General features: G+C 41.0%; 1 protein-coding gene across 1 annotated transcript in view; it reads left to right on the forward strand.

Annotated features, from left to right (window-relative positions):
* Positions 1 to 3,329: 3,329 nt before the first annotated feature.
* The window catches only part of LOC123770690 (uncharacterized), a 48,593-nt gene continuing 37,582 nt past the window's right edge, over positions 3,330 to 14,340 (forward strand). The window contains exons 1-7 of the mRNA XM_045762790.2: positions 3,330 to 3,671; positions 6,312 to 6,483; positions 7,760 to 7,952; positions 8,939 to 9,137; positions 13,270 to 13,423; positions 13,668 to 13,846; positions 14,065 to 14,230. Of these exons, the coding sequence (XP_045618746.1) occupies positions 3,519 to 3,671; positions 6,312 to 6,483; positions 7,760 to 7,952; positions 8,939 to 9,137; positions 13,270 to 13,423; positions 13,668 to 13,846; positions 14,065 to 14,230 (1,216 nt within the window). The 5' untranslated portion in view covers positions 3,330 to 3,518. The remainder of the gene's footprint in view (positions 3,672 to 6,311; positions 6,484 to 7,759; positions 7,953 to 8,938; positions 9,138 to 13,269; positions 13,424 to 13,667; positions 13,847 to 14,064; positions 14,231 to 14,340) is intronic.

Genomic DNA, 14,340 nt, shown 5'->3' on the forward strand with positions numbered 1-14,340 from the left:
CTACACCAGAAATAAATATCTCTTCGATATCCCCAGAGTTAAACTTAATCTGTGTAAACACTCTATGCAAATAAAGGGACCCAGTTTATGGAACTCACTCCCTACTGAATTGAAAAGCTGTCCAACTTTTACATCATTCAAAATCAATACTAAAAAGCTCCTAATTTCATCTTCATAATTTTTCACTTTTTGCCTTAAAATTGCACTGTATCTATTGCTACCCAATCTCCCAACCTTTATGTTCCCAATTTGAACATCTTTACCATTATGAACAATGCTGTTTTCTTATATGTGCTGTCAATCTGTTATATGGTGTTTATAAATCTTGTTTATCTGTATCTTTTGCTACCCAGTCTCTCAATCTTTATGTACCCATTCTGAACATCTTTACCATTGTGATCATTGCTGTCTTATATGTGCTGTCAATCTGCTGTATGGTGTCTATTAATCTTGTTTAAATTACTAATCAAGCTGTCAATGTAATCAATCAGTGCTTTAATATATCAATGTACTTTAATATACTTACTTATCTCTCTCATCTCATTTTTCTCTTGTAATGTATCTTTCATTTATCAATTCTGATTGAAATTACCTACTTAAAATTATCTGCTAGATTAAGGACTTGCCCGAAACGCTGCGCGTACTAGTGGCTTTACAAGAATGTAAATACTGTACTATCCAATGTATTCTCACAAACCCAATGTACCTTCTTGTATATATATAAATAAAAAAAAAATAAATAAATAAATAAATAAATAAATAAATAAATAAATAAATAAATAAATAAATAAATAAATAAACTTGTAACCGAGTCTAAGCCGAGCAGTAGTAACATCTAGAAGTCTGCTGATTTTATTGGATGAACCATAGATGTGTGGCTCCTCTTGCATGATAGTAAGATGATAGATGGAATTACTGGTGTCAATTTCACTTTGCCTCAGATCTACAAGATCTTGTTGAAGTTCTCGGTGTACTACTGCTCTCAGATTGCTCATTGACAATCCAAGGTTACACTCAACGGCTCCTTTAAAGGCAGATTCTTTGGTTAACTCATCAGCTCTATCATGCATTCGAAGGCCAACATGAAATGGAGACCACATGAAATGGACTCTGTTACCATCATTAATAATTTTGTTGTATTTGTGTCTAGCTTCGGACACGAGCATGTTACAGTTATGTCTTAAAGAGTTGAGAGCATTTAAGGATAAGGAGTCACTTACAATTAATGTATCAAGTTTGGAGACTTGTACACATTTCAGTGCAAGGATCAAGGCAAATAGTTCAGTCTGAAGGGTAGAGGCCCAATTGTTTACACGGACTCCCCACTCAAAGTACAAGCCATCGCCCATTGTCAGACCAACCGCACTTCCAGCTGCACCCGTGGTGCGGTGTAGGGAACCATCAGTGTATATAATTTGAGAGAGAGAATGCTCTGTGGACAGAGCATCAATATGGCTTAAGGCGTTGAGCTTTGCCTCAAGACGAAGCTTGGGCTGATCTCTAATTTGCTTCTTGGGTGGAAAGGGAGGGATTAAAACTGGAAAGGGTGTAACCTCCCACGGTGCAGGAAAGTGCCGTTGTTGTTTCTCTTGGTACAATTGATAAATCTGATACATTCTGAGTTGAGTTCCAGTTTTTGTTATCCATTTGGAACAATGCTGACCTTCAATAAAGAAATTCTGGAGGGCTTCTGTGCAAGGGTTAGGATGAGCTAGCCTAAGTATTTTTATACCAATTTGACAATTAATTTCATTAACACGATCAACGACGCTCGGAATATTAAGTTCCTTTCTCATGTTAAGTATCTTTGTAGTACGAGGGCACCCAAGGATTATCCTCAAGGTTTCGTTCTGCAATTTTTCAAGCCCTCCAAGCTTTCTTTCAGGCATCAACACAAGCAGAGGTGCAGCATAATCCACTAAAGATCTGATGTATGCAAGGTACATCATTTTGACAATTCTTTATACTGACGACAGAGTCTGAATACAACAGGACCATACAGTGGCACCTCAAGGCCAAGGTATTTGAATCTGTTAACATAGTCAAGCTGGGAGCCATCAGACAGTTGCATCTTGCGAACAGCTCCTCCCTGCCTGGGTGAGCGCCGATTGTGTATCTTTGTTTTCTCTGCTGAGATAACTAGACCAAGGTCCTGACATGAGTCTAATACAGAGTTAAGAGTGTTCTGCGTGTTAGCACACCCAGTTGTGTGTATCATCATATCATCAGCATACCCAGTGGTGTGTATCATTATATCATCAGCATACCCAGTGGTGTGTATCATTATATCATCAGCATACCCAGTGGTGTGTATCATCATATCATCAGCATACCCAGTGGTGTGTATCATTATATCATCAGCATACCCAGTGGTGTGTATCATTATATCATCAGCATACCCAGTGGTGTGTATCATTATATCATCAGCATACCCAGTGGTGTGTATCATTATATCATCAGCATACCCAGTGGTGTGTATCATTATAGCATCAGCATACCCAATGGTGTGTATCATTATATCATCAGCATACCCAGTGGTGTGTATCATCATATCATCAGCATACCCAGTGGTGTGTATCATCATATCATCATGTGTAGAGGCAAGAGTGTAGGCAAGGGTGTAGAGGCAAGGGTGTAGGCAAGGGTGTAGAGGCAAGAGTGTAGGCAAGGGTGTAGGCAAGAGTGTAGGCAAGGGTGTAGAGGCAAGAGTGTAGGCAAGGGTGTAGGCAAGGGTGTAGAGGTAAGAGTGTAGCGGCAAGAGTGTAGAGGCAAGAGTGTAGAGGCAAGGGTGTAGAGGCAAGAGTGTAGACAAGGGTGTAGAGGCAAGAGTGTAGAGGCAAGAGTGTAGAGGCAAGGGTGTAGAGGCAAGGGTGTAGAGGCAAGAGTGTAGACAAGGGTGTAGAGGCAAGAGTGTAGAGGCAAGAGTGTAGAGGCAAGGGTGTAGAGGCAAGAGTGTAGACAAGGGTGTAGTGGCAAGAGTGTAGGCAAGTGTGTAGAGGCAAGAGTGTAGAGGCAAGAGTGTAGAGGCAAGGGTGTAGAGACAAGAGTGTAGGCAAGGGTGTAGAGGCAAGAGTGTAGGCAAGGGGTGTAGAGGCAAGAGTGTAAAGGCAAGGGTGTAGGCAAGAGTGAAGAGGCAAGGGTGTAGAGGCAAGAGTGTAGGCAAGGGTGTAGAGGCAAGAGTGTAGGCAAGGGTGTAGAGGCAAGGGTGTAGAGGCAAGGGTGTAGGCAAGGGTGTAGACAAGGGTGTAGAGGCAAGAGTGTAGGCAAGGGTGTAGACAAGAGTGTAGAGGCAAGAGAGCAGGAGTAACGACAACAGGAGGGTCCGGGACGAGCGCCGCCCGCGGACCACAACACAGGAGACGCCATCACAAGGTGTGGTTCCCCCCGTGACCCACTCCACCACCCACTACCATCACCAGCCTCCTGGTGTGGTTACCGTGACCCACTACCACCACCCACTACCCTCACCACCCTCCTGGGGGAGAAGTATGCCCCTGGAGTGACCACCTCAGGCCAGGATGAAGGGGGTGAAGGCACTGGTCGTGTGGTACGTCGCCGCCACACTGGGCGTCATAATGGCCCAATTTGAGTACCAGGAGACGGACACCTTTGATAAGATTGATAATTTAATACGCCTCGTCACTCAGGATAATTGCTTCATCAAGCCAAAGGTCAGTTATTAATTGTTTATAACTTTGTCAACAATTATAGGTTGTACCTCTGTACCTCTGCTGTTCAACAGGAAAAAAAATCATAAATGGTCAAGGAATTATGAAAAAGAACCCAAAACAGCCCATAATATATACATATTACAACAGTCATGAAAAACCTAAATAATGTGAATATGGAAAAACTTGTATGGCCGTTGGACTGTAGGAGCAGTGTGTTGTCTACTGTAGTCTTCAGGATGCTCCCAAGCATGTCTCATGTCACTCATGTCACGCACCTCGCACACACTATATATAACATGTAATTTTTTCATATTTGGTTACGTTAGGATTAACCTTCAAACTGCGAAGGGTCCAAATAGCTTCAACACCCACAGGCGCAAAAAAAAAAAAATCAAACAAATTTATTTGTCTTTTTAATGTCTTTATTTGTGTTCTCTGAGCACGGGGAAAAAAATAAAAGATTAATTGTACTTGCCAATGATGTAAATGAGCCGAGAAGTTGGTTGATGACATCACACTTCATGTTCGTTGGAGCGCTGTGCGCCCGGGCTGAGTCAGATGTGACGGAGAAGGAGCCAGAGTTGCCACAAATTTATTTTCGTGGTATTATTTACAGTATCTATGGCGTATTTTACACCCATTTTTTTCACTGGTGTGGTTCAATATGGTCTCACTTGACGATTTATTATCATAGAAGTGTTATCAATGTATATTATATCCCGATATTTGTGTCACAAGTATTTGCACAAAAATGTCTTATTTTCAATAAAATATACTATTTCTTGTGATTTATTTTCAATATTTACACCCACTTATTCTGTATTTACATGTTTTTGCACCAGTCTTGAACATTTAGAACTCATCAAAACTGTGATACTCGTCAAAACGTTTGACATAGCACAGAGGGACCTGATACGCTGTGCACCAAGTCATCACCATTTTTTGTTTCTGTTGCTTCTTGGTTGTTGTCTTGCATACAGTGCACTCAAACTGGCCAACAGCACGCTTTGCATGGTGGTAAATGCCTGAGTTGTGTGTGACAAAGGCATCCTTGAGAGCGAGCCTGGGTGTTGGAGCACCCAGGCACCCCTGGAGTGAATCTCAAGCCCTGGAAGCATCTCAAGGTAGCCTTTGAACTGAGGTTGGTTAGCCGGCACAAGAGGTCTGCCCCCCCCCCCCCCTCCCTTCCCTACCCTTCACCCTCTCGGGGGTGGGGGCAGTTGGGCAGATAGCAATGTGGCGGCTGTGGTGACATCATGTTTATTTGCTTGTTTTTGATTGGGGAGTTCTGTTTGCTAGTTCGGCTTTTGGTTTGCAGTTTTTAACCAGGTGTACAGTAGTTTGTTTTGGAATTCCTACCTTTCTGGGTGCCTGACTTGGTAGATGGCAGACATAGACTGTTTCCAATTACAGGGTGGTGTCTATAGGCCATTGCTCCTTATGCCTCATCTGAGGGAGCCAGATTCTGGTGCTGGTCCACGGTAGGCCTAGAACTCTATCAATTGACTGTTGTCACGGTCTAATATATGCGTATCAGCCCGGTATAGCTCCGGAGAGCCTCTGGGTCTCTCCCTGAAAATGGCGTTTCATTACATTCAACGCTGGTGTTTTTTTGTTTTGTTTTTTTTGCCACCCAACCCCCCATCCCGGCGTGAGGGGGGAGGGTTGCCAACGAGTGGGCTCGCTGGTTGAATGGACATTTGCTTATTTGTAGTTTCTTCTTGGGAGGAGTTCTTGGGCTCTGTTCGGCAGACATGACTATATTCTCACAAAGTGGAGTTTTCATAGGCCATTGCTCCCTTCGCCTCTCTGAGGGAACCAGGTTCTGGCTCGTGGTTCCCAGTAGGCAAAGAACTCTTGATTAACTGTTGCTCTAGACTAATATTATGGATATCGGGCCATTAGCTGTAGGGAGCCTCGGGGCCCAACACAGAAAATGGCATTTCATTACATTCAACGCTGTTTTTTTTTGTAACTGTACCACAGTACAAAGATTGATGTACTAAGCAATTAGATAGCAGAATTTTGTGCTATTCACTTTATAAGTTTGAAAAAAGGTAGAAAAAATGAAGCAAAAAACAAACTGTAATATTCCTAGGCCTAGTACAGCACACGTATATACTATATTTGGCCTTAAATAGTATGTATTAGGACTAGGAAGGTTAGGTTAGCTTAGTTTAGTTTGTGTTTGCAACATAAATAGAAAATCATTTTCCGGTTTGCCCAAATTCAATAGTACCGACTTCTACTTTCTACAGTAATTGCGTTGCACGTTGGTATATGTACTATGGTCCTTATCCTTCCTATAAGTACTGTACTATCAAAACAGGAGGATGGGCTGTGATGACATAGTTGGGCTTCACTTTGGGCAAATTTCAACCACACTTCTCATGTGGGGCACTTTTACCTGTCCTTAATCTAATCGGGATAATATGCTTCTTATACTCTACCTAACTTATATGAGGTTTATGAATGCTCGGATGATTGTTGATGTAAAGTCTTTGCAATTGAATTTAAGCTGCTTGTGTAAGATTGATCAACTATAGGTTAAATACTGTACTGCTTAATATACTCTAATATTAAATACTGTAGTCAATATAGTGCATTAGATGCTTTGGTGTAATTGGTAATTTGTTTCAGATGGATCTGTACCTGCCGCATGACAGTGTGTCGCATTTGCCAGATATCCGGCAGGTAAACATTAACCCCATCTTTCCTAACCGCACGGCTCTTCATCATCTCCACAACATGGCCCACTCGCGGGCATTTTTCTGGTCGTATATTCTTCAGTCACGGTTCAAAAGACCGGCAGGTAAAAATTACATTTTATTTTATTACATATAGTAAATAATGGTAGGTAATTAGAGGGGGAGCAAGGGAATTATCAGGGAAAAGCAGCAAGCCATTACAACCATATAGCTCTTGGAAGGGATAAGGATTTGGGGTGGGACGGGTGAAGGAAAGGAGAGAACGAGTCACTAACATGGCTGACAAGTACATAACGCTGCCCTCAGGTGTGAAATAAAAAGGAATGTGTATTTGTAGTTACGACTAGATGAGGGGTCCTGGAAGGGCCCAAACATCCCCCTATTTCTTTCTTTTCATAAGTTTTCACTTTGCCTTCCACAAAGTGTTCTTATAAATTCAGTGCATCTAGTATGCTGCTATGTTGTACGTTTCATGAACGGTCTGAACCAATCAAACCCCGCAAATTGAGACGGGAGAGCTAGGAATCAGGATAGAACTGGTTACATGGGAACTAGTAGAAGAATGTGACTCACAGTGCTCTCCAACATGGATAGCACAAGAAGCAGCATTTTGGCCAGTGGATAGAGTTGAATAAAGTCCCACTTGTTCGAGTCCAACCATAAAGTATTGAGCACCGTTACTTTCCTGTTGGGAAACAGATTCACATATAAAGCAGGTAAACAGATCTATTCTAGGCTAGCAAAGGTCCTGTAATACAGTGTTCTATCTACATACTTAACTTACAATCAAGGATGCAGGCCTCAAACCCTGGGCACGACAGAAAGGGTTGGGCACATTTCCTTTTCACCTGATGCCTATTTTCATCTAGCAGTAAATAGATAACAAGGAATTAGGCAACTGTTGTGGGTTGCATCCTGGGACAGGTCAGCATTTTGACCTTGGTGTGGAGGGGGGGGGACTTAATACAAGCCTAAATATTATACAGGCTTCATGACCTCAACAAGACTTTTATCCAGAGGAAAGAGACTTTTATCCTGTTCACTTCCCATTATCTTGAAAGTTATAGAAATTGAACTGCCACAGAACTGAACCTGGAGAACCCGTGTTATCACCTGGAAACTACAAAGTACCGAGTACTCATAAATTGACTTTAATACACTCTTCACCAGTCTACCATCATCTATTTATTCAGTGCGGCCAGAACATCTTGATACGCTTTAATTCTTGTGGTTTATTAGCTTTTGTGCTCCACATGTCCCGGGTATCATTTGTGGTTTTGTTTTTATACATGTTTATTTGACAAACTTCTACCAAATTCTTAATAGTGTTATTAAAAAATTCATTTATGCAACTAATTCCATTTTTTTCTTGCGTTTCAGTAAATGATTCGGACAATGCCTCGGAGTATGATCCTGGTTTTATGTACTACTTTCTCTCATCTGTGGCAGACGTTGCAGCAAATCCAAAGATCAATGCAAGTGCAACATACTTCCAGCCCAACATGGCATTCACATCCTCTTACAAAGGATTCTATAATAAAACAATGCCTCTGTTTGCTCCAAGAGCGTTTAGGTAAATATTTTGGAGATGGTGGGTCGGCACGTGTGTGTATCCCAGAACACACATGCTGGTACGTGTGGCGGCAGTGTTTACTCTTACAGTATTATATGATCAATTTGAAAAGATGCTGGAAGTTGTGCACTTCTTCAAAGATGTCTCATTGAATATGACCGCATATTCTGTATTTACTATCTTCTGATTTAGGGCTTCTATCCCTCTAACTATTTTTCTTAGCATCAGGGCTTAGCTGAAAGAGGAGTTCTCCAAAACTCATTTTCGTAATTTCAAGGTGAAGAAAAGAAGTGAATTACTATAGAATGTATTACACTTATTTATACAATTTGCACAACATTTCGAACCTGCATGGTTCATTCTCAAGTGAAAAGAATTTTTAGAACTGGTTGATTTTATACCCGCACTGGGTCAGGTGATAAGACAATAAAGGTGAAAACATGGGATACAACATTATTCAAAGATGGTAGATTTATTTGTCAAAGTAAGTTTCAAAGTTAATGGATGTTGTTTTACAAACAAATTTACCATTCTTCACTACGTGCACCATTCGTATTGGCATTCATCAGTTAAGAAGCTAGAAGCCCTGAGTGATGTAGAGGTCATAAAAGCAGGTCTAATACATAATCTACAGCCACAGATGTGAGCCTAGGGATACCTTGTTGGAGTGCTCTCATTTGATGGAAAATCTGTATTAAATTTTTTGTACACAGGTTTGGTTTTGATAATTTGCATGAAAGCACAATAAAATTACTATTTTTGTCTGTGGATTTTTGGTTGCATTGTTCATATTTGAAATGCAGTTTAAACTTAATATTGCCTAATAATAACTGTGAATTATTGTGAATGTTTCAATAATGTGGGTGAAAATATATAACCCAGCCCTCGCATAGGAAAAGACAGCATTTGAGGATGGGCATACATACTCATCTTTTCTTTTCACATGTGTTTTGCTGGTTATTTAGTTGTGATATTTAACTTTTCAGAATGGATGATTACAATGACCCTGTGCACCTTGAGAGGATTTCAACACTGAATTTCTTTCAAGTGGAAGACCTCGGGGCCATCATGCCCACAGGTCAGAGGTCACATAACTATACTCTGGAGGACTACCGCATCAATGAGTGGTACTACTCGTGGCTGCCACACACCAACAAGCAGCAAGATGAACTTACTACATACCAGGTAATGTATAGATTTTCTGGAGGGAGCTCCTAGTGGCTCCCTGATGCTATCTTGCTGAGATTGCTTCATACTTAACACTTTCGTCCGGTGGGGATGGATATTGCATCCATAAATAATTACGGATGCCCGGCGAGGATGCATGTTGCGTCCAAAATTAAAATATTTGTTAGAATTCCATTTGTTTTTCGATCATTATGGGACCGAAAATTATCATAACTTCTGATCATTACAGTTTTAAAATGTGCGCCTTTAGATTGCGAACCATTTGATACCAGAATGAACGACGTAGCATGAAAATTGAGGTGAAAAACTGAGTAGAGTATAGTACTGTATACACATTTAATGTGGGTTTATGGATGGGTGTGGGTATGGATGGTTACCCCATGCTTGCTCATGGGGTAACTCTTGGCAGATTTTATAGTTTGCTGCGAGAAGCACACCTGTTTTTGTATATATATTCCTTTAGAAAGTTCTATTGCGAACAATTTGATACCAAAATGAACAATGTAACACGAACATTGACATGAGAAAACTAAGTGTGTTCTAAACGTGTAAGGTGGAATGGTACATCCTTAGACATGATTATGAAGTCATCGAGATAAACCTTGAGGGTATTTTCTATCATTTGTCTGCAAAAGTTTGTCATAAGTGTAGAGAAGGTAATAGGGCTGCTGTGTATGCTGAATGGCATGCGAGTGTACTGGTAGTGACCATTAAGGACTGAAAATGCTGTCAGTTCTGGCCTTTTTGGGTCAAGTGGTATTTGCCAAAATCCTTGCAATAAATCAAATGTATAAAAAATTATTCTGGCCTATGTTTTGCAATAAGTCAGTGAGCACGGGAAATGGAAATCTATCAGGTATCGTCACTTGGTTAAGTTTTCTGAAATCAACGACAGGATGCCAAGAACCATCCTTCTTGGGCACTAAGATTAATGGAGCATTCCATGAAGAGGTACTTTCTTCAATAACACCTCTGTGTAACATCTCATCAGTAAGTCAGTTTGCAACAGCTTGTTGAGAATAAGGCAATCTGTATTTGGGTACATCTTGATTCTTGAGGTTATCTTGAGATGATTTCGGGCCTTTTAGTGTCCCCGCGGCCCGGTCCTCGACCAGGCTTCCACCCCCAGGAAGCAGCTTGTGACAGCTGACTAACACCCAGGTACCTATTTACTGCTAGGTAACAGGGGCATAGGGTGAAAGAAACTCTGCCCATTGTTTCTCGTCGGCACCTGGGATCGAACCCAGGACCACAGGATTACAAGTCCAGCGTGCTGTCCGCTCGGCCGACCGGCTCCCTACTACTCCCTACATAAATTGATCAAGTACCTGGTTCAAGAGGAATTTTGTGAGTGATGAGGTGTGTCAGTCCAAGTTCTCCTGTCAATGCAACAACAGTACAATGTTTGGTGAGGATGGTCAGCAACTGAGCTTGGGCATCTGGGAAGTCTGTGGTACTAAGATGTTCAGGTGAGACCGCTGACTTCAATTTGTCATATGAGAGAGTGCATGTACTATTTGTTCAGCAGAGACCTCATCCACCACTCGCACTGGTAACAAATAATGGGTGAAGTCTTCAATGTGTGTGTCTGATGCAAGGCGAATGTTGGCATTGGTGACATTGGCAACATAAACAGCAGTAGTGTTGTTCTGTATCTAAAAGTGTTGTTCTGTATCTGATGTTAGAACGGTTCTATGTGGGTACCTTTTATTTGACATGTCACTGTCTGCTATTACGTGATCTAGGTCAGGTACACCAGGAGTTTTGACAGTAACCTTTGTTAGTGCGTGAGAATGTAGTACTGTGTCTTGGTATAAGATGCCTCTGACTTGATTGATGTTAGACTCCAGGCAAGTAAGGTAATGAACAATTTCTGGTGCCCCTTGCAAAGATTCAATGACCTCACTGACCTGTGAGACTGTGTGGTTGCATGATGAACTAGTGTCAGTAAGTGATTGAGTGGCGACTTAGTTTGGGTGTGACTGGAAAAATGTATTCTGGTCACTCCTGGCTTTTATGTAACTGATACAGTCTCTATGGTTGGTGAACTCGTGTCCCATGGTGAACACACCACAAAGAGGTACTACTGTGTCATCAATTGTTGTTTCCCAACGGTAAGCATCAATATGAGTCCGAGTCATATGAGTCTGAGGAAATGGAATTGGAACAGAAAGCTATACAAGAGATAAGGAAAAATCTGAAATATTTTTTCACGTGCGCAAAATCAAAAACCTCGACCAGTATTGGACTGTTAATTACAAATGAAGGTACGTACACAGAGGACAACAAAGAGATTACTGAAATTCTAAGAAGCCAGTATGAGGCTATGTTTAGCACACCAATAAACAACATGAAAGTTGATGACCCAGACAGCTTCTTTATGAATGACATTCAAGCTGCAGATAATATACAGTAACTGATATTACCACAAACTCGGAAGACTTTGAAAGAGAAATTGACAATATGCCTATGCACTCAGGTCCTGGGCCTGACTCATGGAATTCAATATTCATAAAGAAATGTAAAGTACCAGTAGCGAGAGCACTCAAAGTAATATGGAGAAAGAGCCTGCATACAGGGGAGATACCAGCAGCACTTAAATATGCAGATATAGCTCCATTGCACAAGGGGGGAGTAAAGCCTTGGCAAAAAATTATAGGCCAGTTGCACTAACATCACACATAATAAAAGTGTTTGAAAGAGTGATTAGGAATCAAATTTCTAGTTTTCTGGAAAACAATGAATTGCACAATCCAGGACAACATGGATTTAGAGCGGGAAGATCCTGTCTGTCACAGTTACTCAACCACTATGTCAAAATCACAGAAGCCCTAGAAGAAAAGCAAAATGCAGATGTTGTATACACAGACTTTGCAAAGGCGTTCGACAAATGTGACCATGGGGTGATAGCTCACAAAATGAGGTCAATGGGAATAACTGGAAAGTAGGATGCTGGATACTCTATTTCCTGTCGAACAGAACACAAAGAGTAACAGTCAATCAGATAAAATCGAGTCCAAGCGATGTTAAAAGCTCTGTACCTCAAGGTACAGTCCTTGCACCGCTACTGTTCCTTATTCTCATGTCTGATATAGACAAAAATATACGTCACAGCTTCATGTCGTCCTTTGCAGATGACACAAAAATCAGCATGAAAATTACCTCTGCTGAAGACATTGAAAAACTACAAGCAGATGTCAACAAAGTTTTCGATTGGGCAGCAGAAAATAACATGATGTTTAACAGTGATAAATTTCAGGTACTTAGGTACGGCAAAAATGAGGATCTGAAACAGGGTACAAAACACAATCGAATCTTCCCATAGTAGAAAAACAGCATGTCAAGGATTTGGGAATAATGATGTCCAACGATCTAACGTTTAGGGAGCATAACCAAGCAAATATTGTGTCGGCCAGAAAAATGATCGGATGGATTACGAGAACTTTCAAATCCAGGGATCCCAGCACAATGGTTGTACTCTTCAAGTCACTTGTGTTGTCCCATCTTGAGTACTGCTCAGTACTCACTTCCCCCTTCAGAGCAGGAGAGATTGCTGAAATAGAGGGAATGCAGAGAACATATACGGCACTCATAAACGAGATAAAACACCTAAATTATTGGGATCGTCTCAAAACTCTCCAAATGTACTCTCTAGAAAGGAGATGAGAGAGATACCAAATAATATACACATGGAGAATACTGTACTGGAGGGCCCAGGTCCCAAATCTACACAGTAAAATAACAACATACTGGAGTGAACGATATGGAAGAAAATACAGAATAGAACCAGTGAAGAGCAGAGGTGCCATAGGCACAATCAGAGAACACTGTATAAACATCAGAGGTCCACGGTTGTTCAACGTCCTCCCAGCGAGCATAAGAAATATTGCCGGAACAATCGTGGACATCTTCAAGAGAAAACTGGACTGTTTTCTAAGAGAAGTTCCGGATCAGCCGGGCTGTGGTGGGTATGTGGCTCTGCGGGTCACTCCAAGCAACAGCCTGGTGGACCAAAGTCTCACAAGTCGAACCTGGCCTCGGGGCGCGCTTGGGCAGTAGAAGAACTCCCAGAACCCCCATCAAGCAGGTTGCAAAGATTGAATGTGTGTTAATGAAAGCCATTTTCCAGGTCAAAATCCGCTATTCCAACAACACAAATGAGACGTACGTGTTCCATGGACCCAATGCTCCAGATGAGGATCCAGGACCTGTTAAGTTCACCCGGCCGTACTTTGATTGTGGACGCTCGAACAAGTGGTCTGTGCCAGCCATCACTCCAGTAGGTAAGTACACTACAGTGTTGTATTTCATTAACAGCATCAAATTCAATTCATCGCAATTTCTTTCTTATTTTCTAATTTAAGGTTGGTTCTTTCACAACAAAATCACAGTAGTGATGAATCTATAACAAAATATCAAGGCAATGATATTATTTTATTTTATTACTTATAAAATACTATAAATAATAAAAGAAGTTCATTTTCACTTCATTATTAAAAACACTATTCATGTCTTTTTAAATTGCAGCGGATTTATATCCTCGGCACACACAGTTTCGACACATTGAATATCCGACGCTGACTGCTATATCTGTTATGGAGATGGACTTTGATCGAATAGATATAAATCAGTGTCCAAAAGGAGAAGGCAATGAAGGACCCAATCGATTTGCAGATACTGCAAAATGCAAAAAAGATACAACAGAGGTATTTCTATCAATTGTCTTTGTTCATTTTATAAACTTAGTTTTTCTTGAGAGGCTGGTTCATGATATTGGCTGTTTCTGCTTTATGCAAGTTTGTAATACTATATTGTAATCCTTTTTATACAAAGTATCTTTGTGATTTAAGTTTTGATTTGGGTACATATATGTATTGACAATGAAAATGTTTGTGTAAGTTAATATTTATTTTATTTGTTACAGTGTGAACCATTAGATGGTTATGGCTTCAGACGTGGTGGGTACCAGTGTAGGTGTAAACCTGGATACCGTTTACCAAACGTTGTTCGGCGGCCGTATCTCGGGGAGCTCATTGAGAGAGCAACACTTTTTCAGTACCGCAACTCCTTCAGGTGTACACCCATTGGTTGTAAGTGTCTCTTATTTTTTTTTTTTTTGAGATATATACAAGTAAGAGATGTTACATTCTTGTACAGCCACTAGTACGCGTAGTGTTTCGGGCAGGTCCCTGGAATACGA

This window comes from Procambarus clarkii, chromosome 14, assembly GCF_040958095.1.
Source record: "Procambarus clarkii isolate CNS0578487 chromosome 14, FALCON_Pclarkii_2.0, whole genome shotgun sequence".
In the NCBI taxonomy this organism is placed as follows: Eukaryota; Metazoa; Arthropoda; class Malacostraca; order Decapoda; family Cambaridae; genus Procambarus; species Procambarus clarkii.